Source organism: Balaenoptera acutorostrata, chromosome 1 (genome assembly GCF_949987535.1).
Source record: "Balaenoptera acutorostrata chromosome 1, mBalAcu1.1, whole genome shotgun sequence".
Classification (NCBI taxonomy): Eukaryota; Metazoa; Chordata; class Mammalia; order Artiodactyla; family Balaenopteridae; genus Balaenoptera; species Balaenoptera acutorostrata.
Window position 1 is genome coordinate 80728076 of NC_080064.1, and position 26284 is coordinate 80754359.

At 37.2% G+C, this 26284-nt stretch overlaps 1 protein-coding gene across 21 annotated transcripts in view; it reads right to left on the minus strand.

Annotated features, from left to right (window-relative positions):
• ZNF644 (zinc finger protein 644) overlaps positions 1-17846 on the minus strand; it is a 125646-nt gene extending 107800 nt beyond the window's left edge. For 4 of the 21 annotated variants that reach the window (XM_057552050.1, XM_057552012.1, XM_057551989.1 and 1 more), the window contains exon 1: positions 14291-14427. Coding sequence is in view for 1 of the 21 variants with exons in the window: in XM_057552037.1 (XP_057408020.1) it covers positions 1492-1535 (44 nt within the window). In the remaining 20 variants the exon portion in view is untranslated. The other 17 variants (XM_057552058.1, XM_007176340.3, XM_057552031.1 and 14 more) reach the window with 14 other exon arrangements.
• Between the last annotated feature and the right edge of the window lie 8438 nt (positions 17847-26284).

Here is a 26284-nt window from a genome sequence, read left to right on the forward strand (position 1 = left end):
AATTAGTAGTTTGGAAATAACTTTCCTTCAGGATTCTGAGGCATTATTTCATTATTGATTGAAATAATATTAATATTATTAATATTAATAATAATCCAATGTTACTGATTCCTAATCTCTTTTATATGCTCCATAACCAAAAGCTTTTAGGATCTTCCCTTTATTTCTGGTGTCTGAAATTCCATCATGATGTACTTTTATATGGTTCTTTTTTTTTTTTTTTTCCAGTCACCATGCTGTGCATGCTATGAGTCCTTTTCATGTGGAAACTCAAGATTTTTGTTCAATTATTTTAAAATAATTGCCTCCATCCATTTCCTCCCATTCTGTAATTCCGATTTTTCACATGTTGAACTTGCCAAGAGTGATCCTCTATCTTCTCCTACTTTATATCTCTTTTGTCTTACTTTGTGGAAGATATTCTCAATTTTATCTTCTAAACTTCAACTAGAAATTTAACATCCTAAATTTCTAACTCTTCTATTAAGTATTCCATATTCTAAATGTCTAAGAAAGAGCTCGTCTTTTTTTTCTGAGGACTGCTTTTTTATAGCATCCTTTCTTATTTCAAAGATACAATTATCCCCTTACTTGCAAAGATATCAGTAACTTTTTAAAGTTTTCTTTTAAAACTTAAATAGAAAGTTTTAAAACTTAATAGAAAGTTTCTATTTCCTTTTTCTCTTTCTTATTGTGGTTATCCTAAAATTTTTAATGATCCTTAATCTCATATTTTAAAATGAAGCACCTAAAAGTTGTCTAGTTGATGAACCTAGAGATTATCATACTAAGTGAAGTAAGTCAGAGAAGGACAAATACCATATGACATCACTTATATGGGGAATCTAAAATATGATACAAATGAACTTATTTACAAAATAGAAACAGTCCCATAAACACAGAAAACAAACTTATGGGTTGCGGCTGGGGGCAGGGGAGGGATAGACTGGGAGTTTGGGATTGGCAGAGGCAGGCTGCTGTGTACGGAATGGATAAACAACAGCATCCTACTGTGTAGCATGGAGAACTATATCCAGTATCTTGTGATAAACTATAATGGAAAAGAATCTTTTTTTAAAAAGTTGCCTTGAAGTTCTGTGTTAATGGGTAGGTGTCAGTGTGAGATGATCGGCCTGATGATTTCCCTAGTGGATCCTTATCTATTATTATCTGTTGGTCTTTTTGCCTGACAATCAGTTTGCTACAGCAAGATGAATCTTCCAATCTCACATCTGGGGGTAGAAGCCTGATACCTAGTATTCTCAGAACTAGGAGGAGAAAAGAGACTGTGGATGATTCCCAGTTCAACATGTAAATTTCTACTCAATTCTCTGTTTTTGAGTATGACAGACACCCTTAACCTGAGCTTGCCTACTGTTCAAGAACAGAGATTTTCCCTTTGAGTATCAGAGAAGAAACTTGGATAAAGTTTCTTGGCACCATGAGTGTTGTTAACTTGTTATTAACTCTTAAACAATTCTTTCAAGGTACCTGCAGCCACTAAATTCCTTAAGTAACCCAGGGTTCAACAGCATAATTCTAGACCATTCTAGGCCTTCCCCACTGAAAGTAGAAAGTTGAGTTTTCTTAGAGCTACGGAGTAGTTGCTTTCCAGCTTCCAAAGTTTTACTTCTGTGATCAAATTTCCAGTTTTCTTTGTCCTTGACAGCCTATGATTAAAAAAAAAATTACTATAATTCTAGTAGGGGTTTGATATCAAACAAAGTAAATGGTTATTTAATTCACCATGTTTAAAAAGATATTCATCTCATCAGTTTTGATGTGTCATGTCTTCACTGTTGTTCCTTTTTAAATAGTATGAAATTTAGGCTCAAGTTCCAGTAGGATACAGAGTTTTAATCGTCCAAGTAGTTACAATCATTTTGGCTTTAACATCTAGTTCTTCTATACTGTAGTCAAAAAATACTGATATATATAATTCCTCTTATTAAAATTTCAAATTCTCAAGCCCAAGACATTTAAAAAAAATTTTTTAATTCACATAAATTGGAAAAAAATGTGTATTTCTTTATTGGGAACAAAGTTTGGCATACACCTATTAAATAAAGCATATTGTTATTCAAATCTTTATAGCCTTAATTTTTGTTTACTTGATCTATTAAAATCTGAGAGTTAAAGTCTCCTGAAAAGACTGATGTTACCAATTTCTCTAAAGAAACTCTACTTCATATGTTTCAGTGCTCTGAGTTCATCACACAAAAGCTCAAGCTTAATATTGCTTAGTGGTCCTAATTTTTTATTAATTAAAAAATTCCTTTTTCTCATTCAAAGGTTTTGGCCTAGAAAAGTTTTAGCCTTTGCTTGATATGAATGAAACTTGCAAGTTTTATTATCATTTTTGCCATTCCTTTATTTCAAACATTTGTTATTTTTACTTAGATAAAACTCTTATAAAACCACATATCAAGAATTGTTAATTCAATTTGTAAAGGGGAGGAGAGTGGGAAAGAAATCAATTCCAATTAATTTAAGAAAAAGCTGTTAGAAGGGTACTGGGTAATCAAATTTGACAGGAAAGTTGGTGAATAAGGCTTGGAAAACGAGATAAACCAGGATATGATTAGGCAAGCAACGTCACACCAAAGGACACCTACTTAGGAAGCCATTTGTATCACTGTTAATGGCAATGCCACCATTAAGACATTCAGTTTCACTGCGTAAGACTTTTGTTTCCACCACAGCCGCTGACGGTTACCTCTATCTCCTCCTTTACTGTATGAGCTGTTTCAGTTGGATCAATACACATGGAATAGTCAATTTGGTTTCCTAGTTTTCAACCCGTTTAAACTGCTGCCTCTCCTTATTTATGTAGTGATTTTTCATGGCTTTTCAGTGTGCAGAGACCCATGGCAGCGAACACAGGTGAGGATAGGTCTATTTCCAGTAAGTTTGCAGCCACAAAAAAGTATAAATAGGGAACTATTTAAGAAAGAGGTTAGGGCAGGGCTTTCAGGCAAGCTTCCTACTCCCAAACCACCAGTTCATCCAATAATCAAGGAACAGTAGATTGTTCTGCTGTCATCTATTCTCACCCACTCTATCCACATAGAAACCCCAAATTTCAGAGATGTGGATGAAATCTCTTTTTCCCACCGATAGTAGGGGACAACCTATTCTCTTTTGCTTTAGCTGATTTGCCTCCACAGGTAACTTGGATGGAGTCAAATGTACCTCCCTATTTTACCATGGTGCCAGAAACCGCACTAACTTCTTTACTAACCAGTTAAGTCTATACTAACGGTGAGAGTGGTTAAAATATAAACTTGTTGTAAGACTAACATACTATCTTAAAACTCCAAGACTCTATTAACTCCTAAACTGTTCTATTTACTAACTCTAAAAAGGCAGAAAAATACTTTTTAAATTATATTACTTTTATAATTTTTTCATATTTTTAATTCCATTTTAAGAATAATGGTATTCATTGTAAGACAGTAGTATACATTCAATTTAAGAACTCTTAAAAACTCCAGTAAAGACAAACATATTACATCTTAAATATCCCAGAGGGAACTACATTTTAGGGATCTCCCTCATAAAAGCAGTGTGCTCTCAACTGTCCCCAATTTTTAAAACAATATCTATTTTTTAAAAATTTAAACACTGGTAGTCCAGGTATTAATTTTTGTTATCTTTTGTTTTCATACCAACTCCCATACCAATTAGAATGTCTCTTAAACCATGGCTTAAATGTACTATTATAACTCCAAACACAGCAATACAATTACAAGCTCTTCTTACTATTCATCTCAAATAGTTTTTTAGTTGAAAGTACTAGGAATTCAGAAAATACCACTATAGCATAACTTTCTTGGGTTTTACTTAGTTTTCAAATCAAAGGTTTTTTAAAAAGCTTGTAAGGTTTTTTTATAGGATAAGGCAAATGTACAATAATACCTCAATCGGTATTAATAACTTACTTGCAAACTGTGTCTCCAAGTAAGTTTATTTTCAATACCAGAAGATAATGAAATGGTTCCATTCTTATTTTAACTTTGCACTACAAACTTAGGAGCCACATTTTTCGCCTGCTTTATTTTAAAACTACCCGTTCTTATTCCTAATATACCCTCCCCGCCATTCACCAAGATGATAACCTCTAACTGACCTTACTCACTTCAATCGCTTCTCTAACCATGTTATATCTGGCTGCTGATCTTTCTCATTTTCCTTCATGTATTTCTGTTCAATGGCCTTTAGCAGAATTCCTTATTTCTAATCCAAACTTTTTTAGATTCCTCCAGCTCAGGTCACAACCTTATAAGCTTTATTTTTCATTACATTCATTTAAAATAGATGCTACTTCAAACAAGGAAAATGCTTGCATTCCACAAGATCCATCCCTGTGCTTTTTAACATACCCTCCCCCTAGCTGATACTCCCTACCCTCTCCACCAATCTTTACATAACACTTCTTCAAAATCTAGATTAAAAAGTATTTTTCCCAAGAATCTTTTCCAGTCTTACTGTATACTGTTCACATGATTTTGTGTCAGTCCAGTAATTCAAATATTTCATCATGAAGCACTCTTTAAGTTGTATCTTAGATAATGACCTCTTTGGACCAGGAACCACATCATTTGCTCTATGTACCTGCAGTCTTACCCTGGTGTGGTACTAAATGAATTGTGTATAACAATTAACCCAGTTAAAACAAGTGAAGGTTGGGAGAAATACAACCACGGAAACAAGGTTTTTCTGAATACAAAAAAATTAAATCTCCCAAAACCAAATTCAAATATAACATTCATTTTTTCAAAACAACACAAAAACATAGAACATACCCTTAAATATTTTTTTTTCTACACACAGAAGTCAGGTCTTAAAGCTATAATAACATGCTAATTGTTTTGTTTGTAATGTTCTAACTCTAGCCCAAAAAAGCTATTATATAAAGTCTTAATATTTTATAGATAATATACAAACTTGTTCAATGTCTAATCAATTTTACTTTGGCCTTCTATACTTCACAAATACAAAACCTACATAATAAAAGTTCACAGATGAGGTTTTATTTCTTCAAGACAACAATTAAAATTCTTGGAGCAAGAGTATATTAAGCAAACTTGGTACAAATTCCAAAAAACAAAACTTCATATAAATACTTTCATTCATAAGCTCAAAAACATTCACAATTCAAACATTAATTAGAAAGTATTTTCATGTCCACTTCTGCACAATTTACAAAACATATTCCTCAAAACTTGGCATACTAGAATGTGATGATACATATTTTCATTGTTATGTACTTTTAACAACTTTATTATGTGATACATATTTCAGAAAAAAATCTTTCTCCCAAAAGAGAAAGATTGTTACACTACAATAAGGCTTCCAGTGCTCAATATTTATGAAAAACAATGCTGTAACCATTAATCCCATTTGGAAAAAAATGACTCAAGCACTACAGGAAAAAAATCATGATCAATAATTCCATTGCAGATCCATTTACAAAGTGTCCTTCATGGATTTTAACCATTCAAACTTTTGTGCAACTGTCCTTAAGGTAGCATTCTCATTCTTTACACATAAATGCCAAAATCTTTCTGGTTGAGAGTGGATACGTACCTGTAAACAAAAGTGCACCAATTTATTCCTCCCCCTACAATCACAATCAGAAATACTCAAATACCTTATTAAGTAATCTGAAATGCCTGAAAGCTAACTTACATAATGCCTAGAAGCTACTAATAAAGAGGTTCCAAAAAGCAGCTATATAAGGAGGCAATCCAAGATCTCTTCTACCTACTTCTTGGCTATATGCCTAGAGAATACTGTAATGAAAGCAAGCCAGACAACTATGTTATCTACGGAAGCAATTCAAACCCCTGCACTCCAAACAAATTTTCTGGTCATTAAAACTAACCTCTAAAAAGTTACTATTAATGAAAACTAAGAAATATCTCTCTGATGTTGGTATATATCACACTGGAAAAAAACAGCAGGGCCACAGTACCAACTACCTATCATCTGATTTACCTCCAAATTCATCCAACAATGCCAATGATAGAAAAGAAAGAGACAGATTCGGGCGTCATCTCTCACTACCCTTGGAAAGGGCAAATATGCCATGAGCAAGTTCAAAAATAAGCCAAACCTATTTAAGATGATGGAGATCAGAATATGCTTACTTCTTTGAGAAAGAATTAATAAGAAGGGGCACAAGGCACCTTTTTCAGTGAAGAAAATGTTATGTATCTTGATCTGGGTTGAAGTTACCTGGGTATATATATTTGTGGCATTTCACTGAGTTGTACTCATAAACGTTGTGCACTTCAATATATGTAAATTATATATAAATAAAACATTTAAAAACAAGTCACCAATAATGGTAAAATCTAAAAAGCTTTTCTCAGTTCTCATCCTTTTTCATCATTCTCCATCATATTTCTAATCACAGAACACCAATATTCCCTAAACGCAACTCTTTCCCCTTATAAGACCCACAAGGCTTTGTTAGTATTCTGCCAGCACTTTTCTTATTCTGCCTCGTATTAATTCACTTTAATGTTAATTCAACATTCATCAAGTGCTCATGTGCAAGACATGGATTAGGCAACCTCCAGCATCTATCCAACACACACACACACACACACACACACACACACACACACACACACACGTAGAAACCAAATTCCCTAAGCTGGATTCAAGCCACTCTATTATCTGGTTTCTAATAATGTCTCTATTTTAATTCCCATCATTTCTTTATGGGAATGTTCTTCCCCAGCATAGTCTTTTCTCAACTATCCTTTAAGACTCAGTTCAATTTCTACTTTATCCTTTCTCCATACTTGTATAGAACTTACTGTCTATATCTGCACTGTCCAATCCGTGATTAATGAGCACTTGAAGTCTGGCTAGTCTGAATTGAGATATGCTTTAAGTATGTAACACACACTGGATTTTGAAGACTTGGTGTGAAAAAAAAGAATGGCAAGTATCTCAATGTGTACATGTTGAAATGATAATATTTTGGATATACCAGGTTAAATAAAATGAATTTAATATTTATTTTACTTATTTCTTTTTATTTCTTAATGTGGCTATGAAAATATTTAAATCACATTGTGGCTCAACATATTTCTACTCGGCAGTGCTGACCTATACAATCGATTTATAAATGTCCCACAAATTATCTTTTAATATATGGCCTCCACCCAATACCAGTGTAAGAAATTCAATATTAAGCTTTTCTCTTTTTATATATTAAAGATTATTACATTAAGAATTATTAATAATAACTAAACAGTTGATTTAAGTACCTATTTAATTTTAATATCAACTTTAAAGATTTTTAACAAGGAAGCTTAAGACATTTCAAAGCGTAAAAATATTTTAAAAGTTCTGTTTTCATATGGCTATAAACTGAAAATGTCACCTACATTTTACATATATCCATTTTGAGTTAAATGTCTCACCAGAAAGGATAGATAGTAGTATTAAACTCGTAGAATTTCTAATCCCAGAGAGTGTTAGTTCTAATTAATACTTTTATTATTAAAATGAGTATTTTAATACTCTAAAATATTAGAGTATTTTTTCTAATTAATTATTTTTCATCTTAGTCACTGAGTAAAGAAATAAGCAGCTTCTATTTTGACCAATACCACTGTATCAATGTCCAGCAGCCAAGACAAAGAACCTTTATATGGTGGTATGAATAAACAATGTGGGCAATAAGACACCACTTGAAATAAGGGTATGCAGAAAAACGCTTCTATAATGTTACGTTTCATAAGGAGGAGACAAAACTTACAACTGTATAAGGTAAAAACGTAGATATACAGAAAGAAAGGCTAGGAAGGCAGAATAGAAAAGGTCTCATCTGTAGAATCAAGGTATGCCTAGGTTGAAACTTGGCTGCTCTACTATTTACTATCTACGTGACCCAAGTCTGAGTTTGTTTTCCTGCATATGAAATGGGAATATATACATATCGCAGCATAATTATAAGGAATACATAGTAGATGCTTAATTAATGTCAGCCTCATCTCCCTTTCCTTTAATACTAATGATTATATAATGGTGACAAGATTATCGGTGACTTCCCCCCACTTCCTTTTCCAAACCATTGAAAATATTTTTTCAACAAATATCAAACTTCTAATATTTCATACTCACACCCCCTCCTCATGTGAACTTAAAAGTACTTTTACTAACTGCCTTTTACAGTTGCTTTTAAAGTTTAAAATTTGTGTTTGTGGTGGGGAAGGTAGGTGGTACAAGAAAAACTTACAGTGGGAAATAAGTTTAAGACTATACCAGCACAGATACATACAAAACAAAGAGAAGTGTAGAGAGGAAAACAGCAAAAGGAAATGCTGTTTGAGGAAATTCCCCTGACTCAGACTAAGCAATGAAAAGGTAACATTCTTCTCCTCAATCTAGCTTCTGCTGAAGCCACTCCTCACTCTCATCTGGGGTTTCTGTGTACTTTATATACAAATACACATAGCCACTCACCCGCTTCTCTCTACTAATGGTCACCACCATCCTCATGGTCAAAAATTTAAAGGGGAGTGAAGAAATTGAGGATGTTGTAACAAAGCAAACCAACCCACTGGTTGGGAAAGCCCTTCACTCAAATGCACTCACTCCCAAATGCATTATTATCATCATCATCATTAGCTGACAGCCATAAAAGAGAATGTGTTCCTGAAATATTGACCCTGGTTATAGCTTTAGCTGCTAGTACTGGAGATGCCACACTTTGATGACTGTCTCTTACTTCCTTTGTAGATATGGGCCTCAAAATGGAATATTAGAAAAAGTATACAACTTCAGATCACTCACAGGTGAAAATTTCACGTTACTGTAGGAAACACAATTAAACAATGATGATAATAATAATAACTATTATTCTAACAGCTAACATTTACTCAGCATTCATTACATATCAGAAAGCTAAGGACTTTACTACATGAACTATGTAATATAAACCTACACCTCTGTGAAGATTTCTTATTGCTAAATCTACTTGCCTAGTGCTCACACAGCTAGATCTTAACCCCACCAGTTTTACTTCAAGGCTTACACTTTTTAAACCTTATCCTCCCATCCTGCACAAACTATTCAACAATAATTAGGAACCATCCCTCCCCCAGTAATTGGTGTTTTGAAAATACCAGTTATGTTTGACATCTTCCTCAAGAAACTGATGAAAAGATATTATACTTTCAAGTAAAAGGATAAATACTCTGGAAGAAAGGATAAAAATGTTCATCTTTCATAAATATTAGATAAATAACTGATATAACACAGGTAAATATGGTTTGTAAACTGTACTTTAATCCCAACACTTTATTAGGTGCTTTTTAATTTGAAATTATACTTTTGACTCACAACATATTTAGTTTCCTGACTTTGTACAAAGTCTTTTAAAAGCTGTATTTTCCCATAGATACAGAGAACAAACGGGGTGGTTGCCAGAATGGGGAGGGGCACGGGCAAAATAGGTGAAGGGAATTAAGAGGTACAGACTTCCAATTTTAAAATAAGTAAGTCATGGGGAGGTAATATAATATACAGCATAAGAAATATGGTCAATAGTATTATAATAACTTTGTATGGGGTCTGATGGTTACTAGACTTATCCTGGTGATCATTCCATATGTATTTAAATGTTGATCACTAAGTTGTACACCTGAAACTAAAATAATATTGTACATCAACTATATTTCAATTAAACAAAATAAATAAAGCTGTATTTTCAATTTCAATGAATGATATACATACTAAAAAGCTTAATACCTAAAACACTGTGTTTATCACCCTAACCAACTTCACTTCTATCACAGTTTAGACTAATAGAATCATATTTCAAGGAACAAATCACTCATCCATACTTTACACAAAGTTACCTACAAAATCACAGTTCCAAGAATCCCAAATGAAATGGGAAGGCTACAGCTTACAGACAGAAGAGGAGAAGGGCAAACGTTAGTAGAGGGAGAGTGCAAGGGAAATCTCTTAGAAACGCTAATCTTAATACAGTCTCGCTTTCCCTCATCCAAGAGAAGTATGCACTGCTGTTGGTGCTACCCTAGCATTTTTCTCCTCTTCCTCCTCTTGAAATCCTCGACTTTTCTCCTCCTGGAAAGTTTATCTCACAGGACTGCTAACATCTCTCAGCAGTCAACGGATCTTTTATCTTGAATTTAAAGGAACAAAAACATACTAACTCCTCCTAATCACATAAGAGTTCCCAGTAAATTCCGAGAGGATAGTAACTTCACAGTTCAGCTTCAGCAGATCTAAGAAAAAATTAAACAGTACAGCAACTGAGGCCCTTGAGAGGAGAATACACCTTTTTCATGGAGACTCCAGCTATCTGAAGAAAGACCACGAATTGAACTTGGTGTTCTACCTTCTAGGTCTCAAGTGATCTTTATGTTTGGTGTTTTGTTTTGTTTGGTTTGCTTTTAAGAGGGGAAAGAAGAGAAATACTTTAGCCAACCAGCAGGGTGAGCTAGTGCTAGAATCAGTTTGATTATTCTCAGTTTTCTCAAAATTCAATGACATAAATGGGTTGCACTATTAAAAGCAGCTATTCCCTCCTAATAAACCTGAATTAAAAGACACCACTTCTAGAACTGCTTCAGTCAGTGCTACACAATTCTGTTCAATATTTACAGATTCTCCATCTACAAAGCAGACATTCTCTATACCAGATGGATTAATAATAAATGTAAAAAAATTAGAGCTTATTTGAATATCTATCTAAAATATTATAGTATCCGTCCTTTATTCTCATGTTTTATTTTACAGACTATCAATTTAAAAATTTTTTAAACATTAAAAAAGAACTGCTAAAACTAGCGTTCTTTAAAAATTAGGGCTGGATAATTCAACATGCCAATTTCTGCATTCAGTGCAAGCTATAGTTGCCTCAATATATGTCTGAAAAAGCAGTCATGAGAAAAGCATTCCCACAGAGTAAGATCCCCTGCTTTCCCTTAGAATCACATTCTGAGAAGAGTCTAAATAAGTAACCCTAAACACTAGTAATATATTTGGGGTGAGAGAAAGATGAACCTGATCTTTTCTAACAACCAATTTCTTTAAATTTTTTAAATTGCAGGTAACCCCACCACTTCAAGTAACTGTCCTTGAGTCTTTCTTTTCTCCTCCTGTTACCCAATACAGTCTCAATTCAACCACAACAAACTTCTCCCTCTTTTATAACTTGAATGACAAATTAAACCTGCAAAAAGTTTAAGGTCTGCAGGTGACAGACTCACTTCATAATTATTGATACAGAGAATCCGGGAGTAATCCTAATTATCACAAAACCAAAGTATAATTAAATCCACTCACATAGTGTTGAAAATTAAGAAATATATCAACTTTCCTAGAAAAATCAATAATTTAAGTGCACCTTAAAAGACCCATAAAAACTTTAAAACCTAAAGACAATTTACCTGTTTTTTTAAAACGTGATATCTAAAGAAGTTAAAGATAACTGTGGGATCCCATCATAAATGATCTTACTACTTGTTGAATTTCCTAACAGATGTTACAGATTTACTACTCAGCAGCAGTACTAGTTAGTCTTAACAAGTTGTTTTTAACAGGAGGCAAAGTGGTATGTCCATTTTTCCAACTAAAACACTATTACAAAATGAAATGCACTAGCATCACTGTTTCAAGCCTCTATCTCATTTCTTATCTAATAACTACTAGTAATGGCAATTACTTCAAACTTTCCAAGAAGTTTATCAAACTACCTGTTTTGGTTTTTCAAATTTCTGAGTCAACTGATTTGAAAACCTCAGAATTCAAAAGCAACATTGCTTTGAAATTATCTGAAATGTCTGTATTTTGTAACTGATTTTGTTTCACTTTGGAAGTCACTTTAAAAACTAAGTTACCATATCAAGTTAAATAAAAGTTTTAAATTATTGTCACAGAATTCCTCATTAATATAATAGTATCTGAATAACAAGTACTCTCAAGCATACTCCCTTGTTTTGTTTTATAACCATTATTAGTTGCAGATGGTCACCTCCTTATCCCAGCAATGTGACCAATGAAAAGACTAATGGGGTATAAGTTGAGAGACAATTTTCCATCATGCCATTAACTTAATCATCTCTGGCCCTCAATATACTGAAAAAGAGAGAGTAATACTAGTTGTTCTCTAAGATTCCTTCTACACTAAAACTATATGATTCAATAATAATTTTGCTGATATTAATATATCTCCTATTTGTTAATACAAGAGTGTTCTCTATTAGAAGGAGAAAACCTAAAAGGGGGGAAACATAAATCTGGGTTAAAAAAAAAAAACAAGGAAAATCAAAGTTTTAAGTAATGTTGAAAAGTTCAAATTCGATGTGAACAGAGATCTAAAGCTAGTTATATAAATGTGCTTACATATCCCTTCAATCAAGTAATTTAATTTGTTAACGTGACCTGGCCAAAACATTAGTTGTTCCCCAATATTGTACTTCAAATGTTACAAATATACCAAGTATGATGTAGATGTAAATGCAGTATAAGTTTAAATTGTTAGAAATTCTAAAACTTACACCACCATGATTTTAACAGCAATATACATATCACTGCATTCATACTAGTCAAGCCTTCATGTTTCACCTATTAAAATGTCTAAACTAAACTGTAACTTCTTTATAATTTTTTCTTACAAAAACCTATCGATGTAATATTGCTGCCATCTAGTTCCCTGGATACTTACACATATGACTGAAGGCAAACAGCAGGTTTCCTTTCTTTGAGCAATTTGAGTTGTCTATTTTTTGAAATGCTCTTTTTCTTGTGGGACCAAAACTATGTAACTAAACTACTGCAGAGAGGCAACATATTATTAAGGCAAATCTAATCTATCATCCAGATGCAACAAGCCTGGCATTAGTTAGGACCGGCCAGAATAGATGATGGTGTTTTGGTTATTTCTGTTGAAGTTATTAACTTGTATACAAAACAGGACCATCATTCAGGCTCTCAATTGTGTTTCTCTCCTCGTTGAGTACTTCTTAATGACCACACAAAATACGAAGTCTAAACATAAAAGTTTTATAACAACTAAATTTATGTCAATATTACTTAAAACAGTTCAAGAAAAGTTTTCCACTAATGTTGCTAAACCATGGATGGATCCCAACACGAGAGTCGTCTGTGGAAGTCTCGTAACAAGAAACCGTTAGTTCCACCACCTAAGTTTCCAATCACTGAGAAGGGTCTGGGACAACTCATCTTCAGGTTCACGGGAGGAGTGGAGCACACCTGCTTTCCTCTGGCAGAGATTAAGCTCCCAGGGACACAAAGGCCAGGGAATCAGACCTGGAGAAGCAAAAAGCTTTAGCTGGACACCCACCAAGCCCCTGGCAACCCAAACACTTTGAGCGATTTACCTCTTGCTGTTACTTCCCAGGCACCTATCGGCATAAGACCTTGCAAAACAGGGGGAGGGGAGGGCTCTGCGGTCCTGGTCCCACGTTAGGGGAGGGGTGTGTACAGTTAACGCCAGAGCCTACGCTTCTGGCCGAGGCAGAGCAGCCCCAAAGAGAGGGGTTGGTGACTGCTCTCGGACCGCCCCGTTACTCAGTGCATTGCAATGGCGACCGCAAGGCTCCCCAAGCCGCCTGATCTCGGCCCCTTCCCCCTACTGCTCACTGGCTGCTCAGCTTCATGTGACTAAACAAAACCCCCAAGTCTAGTGCCCAGTTCAGCCCCTTTGTGTCCGCTACCGGATCCTCCGACGCCGCCGTGGAAAAGTCCCCCCCCCACTCCCCACCTCCGCCGAGTCCCGCCCCGCGGCGGCGGCCGCCGCTCACCTCAGGCACCGCCGCCCCCCGCGGCCGCCGCGGCCGCCGCCTCCCCGAACCCGGATCCCGGGCTCCTTGTGTAGCACCAACTCCGCCTCCTCGGCCGCCGCCGCCATCTTAGCCTGTGCGGCAAAATGCGTCCTTTTGGATGGTTGGGACCCAGCCTAGGGCGTAGCTCCCCGGGCCCGAGCGCCGAAGGCCGGGTCCCCCAAGTTCCTCCGCCACCCTCAGTCCCGCCGCCGCCACAACCCAGAGGCCCGAAACCCACACGGGTCCCGGCGAATCCGACCAAATAACCCCTGAAACTCACAGTTTGGTGCCGTGTGCGTCAAACCGGGGCGACGTTGGGAGCGCGCGGCGTCCCCGCGTCACACGCCGCTCTGTACGCTACTCGGCTCCAACGGCCCCCCTCCGCTCCCCGCTTTTCGCCTTCGGCCCCGGTTCCCACGGCGCAGGCGCGCTGCTTTCCCGCCTCTTACCGAGCTGCGGGCCGCGGGGGCGGCCAGCGAGGAGCTCTCCGGCGGCTTCGCGCTGGTGGAGCGCCTGGGCCAATTACACCAACGGGTGCAGCAGAAACAGTGCACCACTGTTCTCGGGTGCCAGAAACCCAACAAGGTCACCTCCCCCAGCGCTGACCTAATCACTCTCAAGGAGGTTCCCGCCCCAAAGTAGGCACGCTCCAAATATGGTGGTGCCCAAACTCTGCAAGACCCAAACACTTAGGCAAGCCTAGGCCCTTTAAGGTGGAACAGACCCATATTTGATTTCCACAATCACGAGAGGGCCACAGTTCCTTTTCTTTCTACTGTTGAGGAAAACAGCTAAAGGACTCGAGATTGCCGGACACAACTGTAGAGTGATGGCAGAAGAAGGTTTCTGGATCTTACGGGGACCAATTGTTGGGAGATGCTTGATGGACAAGCAGAGCATCAAGTGTAGCATCTCAGTTAACGGAAAAGCCTACTCTAAAAGGGGCCCTGGGTTTGGTCCAATTTGATTCTGTGAACATACTTTCTCCCTGCATTACTGAATGTGTTGTGGGTCTCCGAATTAAAGTTATATAAGAAGCACCCTATATGCTGGTTACCCTTCAAAGAATTAGTAGGTCCCGAGAGAGTTCTAGAAAACTTTTTAAACAAGTATCCACCTCAGAGTCTGAGGACAGAGTTTCACAGACCACACTTTGAGAAACATTGATTAGGAGCTATTCTCGTTGCTTTTGAACTGAGCAAACATAGAAGTTGCTAACATGTTTGACATGAATCAAAATTTCCTGAGGAATCTACTAGTCCTGCCTTAATAAGTTCTTTGGCTGTTCTGAATCTCTGGGTTCTCATTTAAAAAAGAAAAAAATTTTTCATTTGTTAATTTAGCAGCTATCGTAAAACTCTGCTTTTCCAAACCCTCAAGATGTCATTGGCATTCAGAGGAATACACTGTAATTGCACATATTTGACAAGAATGAGAAACATTCCCTTTACTATAGGATGGTGACTTCATCATCATTATCAGCAAACATAGATTCCAAACGACAGGTATTTATACTTGCTGAATTAGTTAATAATAATAGCTAACACTTTTGAGTGCTTACTATTTACCAAGCATTGTTCTAACTCATTAAATTTCATTAAAACCTAAAACCTAATGAGGCAAAGAGAGGTTAGGTAATTTTCTCAACGTCACACAGCTCTTTGGACTCTTTCAAAATACAAAATTTTCTTCTTCATTTACACAAATGGGTAAACAATCAAATGTATATAAATTTTCAGCCAATTTTGGGGAGTTGTCTTTTGGGTTATTCCATCTGTAGAATCCATTAAAATTGGACATTCTCAGTTTACTATTGGACTTACAATAAATAAAATTATAATGTACTATGTAAATTCTTATAACATCACTACAAAAGCAGTTACCAACAAAAACAAAAACTCTGTTGTGAGTGTACACCACTGACTGACTGATGTGCATCAGATCACACCACCAGCAAATAGAACTCAACCATGATCAGGAACTTGTCTCACTAATGAAACTGTTTGTTTATACAAGAATTAAGCAACTAAACTGTAATACTATAGAAATAGTAGTATAAGTAATGGTAATAATTGTAATAGTAAAAGTAGTAATGGTTGATGAAATTCTTTATAAACAAAATAAATGTCAAAAAACCTTCTATGAGTGGGAGAAACCTTGAAAAGGGCAGAAATCTTGAATAAGTTAATGCAAAAAAAAATGCAGGCAACTAGAAAAATCTAAAGACAAATTATGTGGCTCAAAGCCAAAATATTTAAAGACATTAAAAGGAAAATGCAGTTGAGAATGAAAATCAAGATGTGGAAAACAGTTTGACCTCTGGAGAAAATTCACAAAGCATATCTACTCACTGTAATAAAAGAATGCTCTGACCTGGGGAAGAATCTTTGAAAACAAAAAGGAAAGAAAGGAAAAGCCCGACTGGCTATTGTTAAAGTGTTAAAACTTGACATTATTAGCACAATATATGAATCTATTAGTTATTCCAGTGAATGGGATTACCCAATAAAAGATACAAAGTAAGCTGTGGTCTCAAATGACCTAATCAAAAAGAAAATGCAGGGGCTTCCCTGGTGGCGCAGTGGTTGAGAATCTGCCTGCTAATGCAGGGGACACGGGTTCGAGCCCTGGTCTGGGAAGATCCCACATGCCGCGGAGCAACTAGGCCCGTGAGTCACAATTGCTGAGCCTGCGCGTCTGGAGCCTGTGCTCCGCAACAAGAGAGGCCGCGATAGTGAGAGGCCCGTGCACCGCGATGAATAGTGGCCCCCGCTTGCCGCAACTAGAGAAAGCCCTAGCACAGAAACGAAGACCCAACACAGCCATAAATAAATAAATAAATAAAATTTAAAAAAAAAAAAAAAAAGAAAATGCAAAATCGTGTTGGATAAAAATGGTTAATTCTCCACATTCCGATACTCCTGAATTGCAGGCAAAAAGAAGAAAAAGAAACATTGATTAATCTACTATCCTAGTTACAGCAGAAATTATCACAGCATTATAAATCAACTATACTTCAATTAAAATAAAAATCTACTATCCTAGTAATAAAGTCAAGTCCAAGTTTGGATTTATCTTAGGGCCTCACTCGAAGAGGACCCACCTCTGAGTACCAAAATTGTAAGACAGTCTCATTTGTGGAATTTCAAATATTATGACGTGTGTTAATTGGGGTGGAGGTCAGAGGATGTTTGGCATAGAGAGAGGTGAAGAGAGTAAACAGAGATCAAGCCTTATATTTATTTTTGTCTCACAGTAACACCAGCACAGAGACTTTTACATGGAAAGTATGCAATAAATAATTTTGTTCAATTCAACCAACATTCACCAATTGCCTATACCATGCAAGGTACTGTACTAGGCACTGTCAGTGAAAAAAGAAAAAAGAATAAGACAGTTCCTTGCACATATTCAATAAATATTAGTTGAGTAGATGAGGAGCTTTTATAGTCCAGTAAAAGAACTAGACAAAAGCATATAATCAACTCTCAATTTACCAGGGAATGGAGGAGATGAGGAAATAATAAAGATTTCAAAATCATTGAAACAAAATTTCATAAAACATGATACAAAATAAGTTTCGTATACACATATTTAGTAAAAATTATATCTAATATTTAGGAACACATTTACTACTCTAACTCATCAGCATGTCCGAAGTAGACCATGAGTGTGGACTTGTTCACAGAACATATGTAAAGAAAGAAAACGGTGAGCTAGGGAAACAGATAAAAAAAAAATATTTAAGGAATGAGTAGAGCAAGCCAAGAAAATAAAAAAATGGAGGGACAGAGGGATATGAGGAGATTTAGGCAAGAGTGCAGCCTCACAGAAGCCAAGGAAGTATTGGGAACAGCTTAACTACTATGACAAATAACTTCAAATATCAATGGCTTAAGACAGTAAAATTTCACTTCTTATTCACATCACACTCCACTGAAGTTAGTGGGAAGGGGAGGGGAAGCCTCAAAGCAGTTACTCAAGTACCTAGGGTCCTTCTGTCATCTGGCTTTGCCATCCCCTAAGGTCTTAGTGTCGTCTACTGGATCCCCTGGAAAGAGAGACAGCACACATGGAGAATCGTGAGCGCAGTAAGTTGAAGTGGCCAAGCCCAGAAGTGGCACACATCACTTCTCACTTTCTATTAGTCAGCATCTAGTCACATGGCTCCACTTAACTGCAGGCAAAGGCTGGGAAATGTAGTTGGGCTGTAGGCCCTGGAGGAAAAGGAAATGGGACTGGTGAGCACAAAGCAGGGTCTCTGCACATCCTGAGTTAATGCAGCAGAGAGGTTATATAAGCAAGTGGAGTGCACTGGGTGTGCAAGATCATTGGTGACCTTGGTAAGAGCAAGGTCAGAGGAGTGGCTCAGCCCACTGCAGTGAGTTCAGGAAAAAATGAAAAGAAAAGAAGGGGAAATAACAACAGTCTGAGCAACTGTGGAAACCTGACAAGATCAATTGACTAGACTTATAAGGCTGAGAGACTAATCTCCCACTATAGGTAGATGCCACTGCTTAGGGATTCTTGGCAACTAACTAGCCAGCCTTCTCCCTGGTTAGAAGAAAGCCCTCTCTAGGCCTTCATCAAACTTTCACCCACATTAAACTTGAGAAATGTCTTTATTGTTTATTTTTTCTAGAGTGAAAGATTCCAGATGTTCCAGAATATTTGCTTGAGATCCATCCAAGGAAAAAAGGCATCTGTAATTTCAGCCATCCCATGTGTTTTACTAAAGAAAATGAACATAAAATAGTATGCCAAAGTATTGCATTATATGTATTGATTTCCTTTGTAATCAATAACTGGGAGATGTAATTGTACAAATGTGTTCCTTTAGCCACATGGCAATGATTAGAAATTGAACTTTGATATTTCTAGTTTAATTGTAAATGAAATTAAATGTCTTCAAAATGAACATTAAAATCTCTATCATGTATCATTTACTTAAATTTTCTAAATATGTTGTAAGAAGGGAAAGAATGGTGGTTGCAACCTGTAAAACATAGATTTAGGAAACATTTAGTTCAAAATAGAAATACAGGTCTAAAAATATAACATGATAGTATCATCTTTATTTTTCTTATCCATTTCTCTTTTTATTGCAAGGTATTAAAATCTCTCTTACAAATTCTCATTCAGATTCGTTCCTGAGTGCCATACTTCACCCTCAACATAGAATGGCTGTGGTCTCCAGGCATACCTGAAAGATGCCCTGAAATGTAGAGCCATCCTCTCTTCGAATATTCATGTGGTACCTACAATATTCCAAGCATTATACTGGGCCCTGTGGAAGATGTGAATATAAATAGAACACACTCAGCTCTCAAATATTTTATGGTCGAATAGATCAAAAGTCACATGCTCAAAGTGCTATTTGTATTTTAAAGTTGACAAAGAAAGAGGTCGGTTTATTGTTCAACTAGTGCCTCACGCGGTGATAACACTGTGGAGTCATTTCCTCTAGAGTTTAGCACTTAGCTTTGCAGGTTGAGAATCAGACTAGAATTGATCAGGCTCAGATGCGTGAAACACATAAAAGACTAATGTATAAATCACATGGTGATATATTAATTTACAGTAAAAGTTGTGACTGCCAAGCATAATGGAATACTCAGGCAGATTGGTCAACATATTCTTTCCCCTGTAGAGAAGGGTTCCAGGAACACCAAATTACTTGTTCAATGAGCATGGAATTATATGAAAATGATCTTAACAGATGGTGTTATGAAACTTTGATAGCAAACTGTACTCTGCCATGAAGATGTACCTGTCAAGGGAACTTGGACCATTAGTTTGCTCTCACAGGGAAATAACCGGTATTTTCCTTAAAGATATATAGCAATATATTAGAAGCATAAAAATATGAAGCATTTTATAATCTATATTTCATCAATTCTGTAACACTTTTTTTTTAAATTTATTTATTTTATTTTTGGCTGTGTTGGGTCTTCGTTGCTGTATGCGGGCTTTTCTCTAGTTGTGGTGAGCGGGGGCTACTCTTTGTTGCGGTGCGCAGGCTTCTCATTGCGGTGGATTCTCTTGTTGTGGAGCATGGGCTCTAGGCACGAGGGCTTCAGTAGTTGCGGCACGCGGGCTCAGTAGTTGTGGCTCACGGGCTTAGTTGCTCCGCGGCATGTGGGATCTTCCCAGACCAGGGCTTGAACCCGTGTCGCCTGCATTGGCAGACGGATTCTTAACCACTGCGCCACCAGGGAAGCCCCTGTAACACTTTTTAAAAAATTATTGTAACATCTCTGAAATCAAGGTGTGTTTTAAAAATCATAGTTTGTAACTGGCATTTTTTTCTTGCTTAGGGGTACATGTAATAATGGCATACCTTTCAATGAGTGATATCTTAGAATAACTGCCTGACACTTTTTAGAAATTCCCCTAACTCTGTTTTGGTAAATCCACTTTCACAAACTTAGTTGTTGCCCCAGTATATCATAGCTCACGGTCCAAGTTCAAAAACTATGTCAAAGTTTAGTCTCCTCAGTTCATACTCTGATCAGGCTGAAGTTCCCAAGGGATACAGAACATTGGAGGCTAGTTCATACACAAGTGCATTCTTTCCTCCTAAAGTAACCTGGAAGTAACCTTCACTGGGCTTGCCACCACTTTTTACTGCAGGACCCTTAAAAGCCCTGCGAAGTTCCTTGAAAGAGTCTCATGTATACTCAGAAACAGGTCCCACCAGCTACCTCGTTCCTCCTCTGAGATGGCAAAGTATCTTCAGCAGCTACTGGTGAGCCTTCTGCTGGAAATGACTGCCTTCCACATGGTACCACCAGTTTTTGCCAGGCACCTCCATAGTCATAGCTGATAATGCGCATCTGGAATACACATTGGTTGGTACTAAGGCAGTACTGAGGGCCCTAGTCTAAGCTTTTATTTTTATGGACTACTTTTTAAATATTTCCCTGTTGTATGTCAGGCCCTTTACTAGTCACTGCAGAGACTGTAGTGAAAAATCCATGGTCACTATGTACACTTGTGGAGTTTGTGCTCTGCACAAAGACTCTCAGCCAAGCAGGTACGTAGAGGCTAAAATCCAGACTGTTCTCTACTCACCAAATCATGCCCCTTAGTGCAGGGCTAAATTTTTCTTCAGGAAGGGACGCCATTTTCTTCCCACAAAATGCCTTTTCTTGTGAAGCAGTTCTTGTATTTGTGGGCCTGCATCAGCCTAATGTCTAATTCTTCTGCACAGAGTATCACCTTTTTCAATCTCTCTGCCCAGAGAGGGTCTTTCTGGGATTCCTCCTTCCTACTTCACACAAAGGGCATTTATAGGCTACTGGGTCCTAAATATTAAGTCCCTGCCCTCAAGGAGCTTACAGTCTAATGGAGGGAGATAAAGAAAGAAAAAGACCATTGTTATATGTGTGATAAGCGTTAGATAGGAGTAAGTACGAGGAGGGCCTTGGAAACACGGAGGAGGAGGACCTGAGTTAGTCTGGGGGACCAAGGAAGGCTTCCTGGAGAAGGCTTTCTCTGCCTAAGGTCATCTTCCTGCTCCATCTGGGCTACATTCTTCAAGTTTCAGTTAAGTATCCCTCAGACAGGCTTTCCCCCGCCCCCTTACCTCACACTCACATCTAGTACACATGTTTTCCCTTTGTTATACTGGTCTTATGTGTATAGTAAAACCCACTACGACTGAACAAATCGAGCCCCAAAATTCAGTTTCATAAATTACAAGGTCATATTATGAGGTTTACGAAATGACTGGAGTAAGCCTACATAGTTTGCTTGCTAGAGTTCCAGGGGTCTGGCTGTGTAATCAGAATCTATCCTGGTCTCCTGGTTAGAGTTTGGAGCAATCTGCTAGTACATGACTGTTCCAGCTTAAACATGCTGGGAATGATTCTAGGTCCTATGACTAGCTGGGAATTCCAGGATCATATCACAAATTCCAGTTACTTGGTATCCATTTCATCTGCCTAATCCAAGAAGATTGAGTTGGGAGAATAATGCAGAATTATTCTGGGAATGCAGAATCCCACTTCTTCCATTTCACCTTGCCTCTCTCCATCCCAAGTCAAGAACTTTAGCCCACTGCATTGGAAAATGGGGACTGGGCAGAGGACAGGATTAATGGCTGGAATCATTATAGTCGGTTTTGCATTATCAGGAATATGATTTTCTTATATGTTATTTTCTACATCATTGTGGATTTGGATTTAACTATAATTACTTGCTTAATGTCCACCTCCTCCTCTAGACTATATAGAACATGAGGGTGTATTAGATGTTCATATTATATTCCTTACTCATAATACAGTTCTTAAGTCATATTAGTTGCTTAATAAATATTTATTGAACTGAATTGATGTTATATCTAAACTGGGATCTAAAAACTTATAAAAGCTAGCTGGGGGGAAGGAATTGAGGGAGAGTATCCTTGCAGAGGGAGCAACATGAAAAAAGCCTAAGAAGAGCAAGAGTGTGTAGCATGTTTGGAGAATTGTAAGTAATTCATATGGCAAGCATATAGCACACGAGTGGAGAGTGGGGAGTAGTATGTATTGAAAATGGAAGGGGAAGCAGTAGTTGGACCTCAAAGGACAAGAACTTGGACTTTATCCTAAAGACAATGGGAAACCATTGATGGATTTTTTCAAAAGAAATTATATGATCAGATTTGCATTTTAGAAAGATCTACAGTGTGAGAAATTTACTGAAGGGAGTAAAACTGGATGCAGAGAGAGACTGGAATGTTTTGAGGATAGACCCTAATGCCTGCATAAGCACGGCATATGTTAAAGAAAACTGCCCTGCTTTCAGCCCACATGAAGAGGTGGTCCTTAGCAGCCCTGCTTTGTACTTTGCAAGCCTCCTCCCACTAACACTCAGCTGCAGCTGACTGGATCATGGATGGGAACCTGATCCAAAGAAAACCAATTCGTAGGCTGGCAAGTGGCCTATGACATAACTGTCATGGAAAATAGTACTCAAGACACTGTGGCATTATAATAGACAAATAGATCAATGGAAGAGAATAGAGGGTCCAAGATATAGACCCACAAATACATGGTCAATTAATTTTTGGCCAAGCTGAAAAGGTAATTCAGTGGAGAAAGAGTAGTCTTTTCAACAAATGATACTGGAAAAATTGATTATCCATATGCAAAAAATCAAACTTTGATCCATATATAAAAATTAACTCAAGACGAATCATAGAAATAATATACAATATAATCTGAAAAACTTTTAGGAGAAGAACTTTGTGAGCTAGTGTTGGGCAAAGTTTTCTGGAATATGACACCAAAATCATGACTCATGAAAGAAAAATTTGATAAAATGGACTTCATCAAAGTTAAAATTGTTTTCACTCTTCAAAAGACTCTGTTAAGAGAATGAAAGGACAACCCACAGACAGGAGAAATTACCTGAAATGTGATTGATAAAGAACTTATATCCATATAGAGAATTCTCAAAACTCAATAAACAAATAACCTGGTGAAAACTGGGCAAAATAATTAACAAGTACTTCACCAAAGAAGATATACTGATGTCAAATAAGCACAGAAAAATGCTCATTAACCATCAGGGAAATGCAAATTAAAACCACAGTGAGCTATCACTGCACACCTGTGAGAATGGCTAAAATTAGCAAGACTGACCACGCCAAGTATTCGGCAGGTTGTATAGCAACTGAACTCTACTACACTGTTTGTGGAAATGTAAAATGGTACAACAACCTTGGAGAAAAACTTGGTGGTTTCTTTAAAATGTTAAAAAATATGATTTATCCCTTTCGCTTCTGGGTATTTACCCAAGATAAAAGAAATATACATCCACACAAAGACTTGTACAAGAATGTTCATAGCAGCTTTATTTATAACAGCCTAAAACTGGAAACAATCCAAATGCCCATCAGTAGATGAATATATAAGGCCAGCCCACAAAAGGAATACTTACTGTATGATTCTCTTTATATGAAACTCTAGAAAATGCAAATTAACCTACAGTGCCCCCCCCCCAAAAAAAAAACAGATCAGTGGTTGCCTATTGTGGAGTAGGAAGAAGAGACAGGAGTGGGGGTAAGGGATTACAGAGGGGCACAAAGATATGTTTGGGGGTGAAGATATGTTCATTATCTTGATTGTAATGGTATCTTCTGAGGTATAGCTATATGTAAAAATTCATCAAACTGTACACTTTAAATATACACTGTTTGTTTCAATGAAAGAGTTTCAATAAAAAGCTTCAATAAAACTTTTAAAATTTTTTAAAAGAGCGATAATGGAAAGAGTGAGCTCCTTGAGGGGGTAGAATAGTAGGGTACTAAGATTAGACTTGGACAAGGAGAGGTAACACTTCTATTTGACATGTTTCTACACGGGTGTCAGGCAGATGAGATTATTTCTTTTGCTTAGGTGCTGTCTGTTTTCTCCATAAAATTGGCAGCAGTCTTTCTTTCTGCACAAAGTGATCTGAAGGAGGTAGGCAGAAGGCTTGTGGATAGTGGAGCAACTTTGAAACAGCTGCTGCAGAGAGTGGGTCAGCCCCGACCCTTTGCATTTGGGCAGCATTGGGGTTTCTCTTGATATTGGAAACCAAGAATCTATAGTGACACCACTTCCGTATCATTATGTAGTTTTCTCTAGCACAAATCAGCAGTACAAATGGAGGGTCAGTCCTCTCACTTCTTTGAACACGTCTTCTCTTCGAGAAGCTTCTTTAATCTTTTGAGTGCCCAGATTTCTACGGCATCTGCTTCACCATTTTGCCAGACATGTCGAGATGTTTTTTCATTTATTCATTCATTCATCCAATAAATATCTATTGAGCCCCTTTGACTCAGGTGTCAGGTGCTAATGGCACTGAATACACAGTAGTCTAAATATATATTGTCTCTGCTTTCAGGCTTTCATGACTAAATAAGCAACTTGCTCTTCCAGGCTCCACCCTGATCCATTGCAGACATCAGGGCACCAGACACTTCCCAAGTATAGGTCACCCCTGGGACTCATACAGATCACTTGGCCACCCATCATCAAGGTGACTTCATTGCATGTTCTATTTTCATACTGGACCCATGTTATATTCCTCCTTTCGAGTGTGTATTGTGAGCTGGGAAAAGTATGTGGCCAACACTGAATTCCTAATATCTGTAACTAGGGACCCAAGGGCAAAAGGAAATGTGCACAGCCGTCTAGTACACTGTCAGTGAGAGCTTTAGGTAATTTTTTTCCCTTAAAATTCAATAAACCTTCACAATGACCTTCCATAAAAGATGAAGGCTAAACTGCTTGTCTCACTCAGTTTGGATAACAGATTATTAAGAAATATTTACATATTAAATAACGTGGCACTACTACATCAAATGGAAGTAAAATTATTTCTTTATCCTTTTAAAAGAGAGCTACCAGATGCAAAAAGTTAAATACACACAAGTGTGTAGTTATATATATGGAATGTTGAGTTAGGAATCACATTATTTTTGCTTTAAGGGAAGATAGAAAAGTACGAGTTTTTTTTTCTACCTTTCTAAGTCTGTTTTGAATAGTGTAAGAAATTCCATATGAGATTACAATTTTGGGCCAGAAGCCAGTGTACAGTGTCATCTAGCTGACTGTCAATATTCAGTCTGTGAGGACACCACCAGAAGAGACAGCTAAACAGTAATAAGAGGGGGGAAATGAGGTATAAAAAAGACATATGCATGTTCTTTCCTCTACTGTGGTTGTGATCCAAAAATTTAAAATAAAAATATGCACAAATGCATAAGGGATGTTTCTTTTAGTGAAAAGGGGAAAAACGGATCCCTGAGGGTTGGGAATAGAAATTGATGAGTTTGGCAGTGGGCTTTGGAAAAGAGCGGTGATAGCCAGCCTGACTAATAAGAAAAAAATGTTGCAAAGAAGCACTAGTACCAAAAAAGCAACAATTTTTGAATTGTGCAGAAAAACAAAATGGTCTTGTAATAGCCCCCGAGGGAAGCTTTCTGTGACAAAGAAATTTTCCTAAGTAACAAAATGGAAAAAGGGGACTCTGCCTGCAAGGTCCCTTAAGAGATAAAGTATTAATCTCTCTATCCCTATGGGTAATAATGGATTTTTTTACAGGAAAAGTGATCATGTGCAAGATATTTCCCTAAATCACAGGTCAATGCATTTTATTCTCCATGTAGCCATCCACGATAAGAAATCTGGCTGGAGATTCCAGGATGATCACTATTCATAATCAAGTATAAAGGTTACATCTAGCCAACTATTAATATTTTGCCTGCAAGCATGTTGCCAGAAGAAATTGCTGAAATGAGCACCAAAAATAAGAGAAGATCCATGAATTTACTGTAATTTGATCAAGCCCCCACCCCCCAATGAAAAAGATTTGTTTTGGAATTCAAAATTTCCCCCAGCTTTTTGGAGCCTTAACTGTTGAGATAGGAAATTCTTAGAGCTTATTACTATGTGTGTATTTTTATTTAG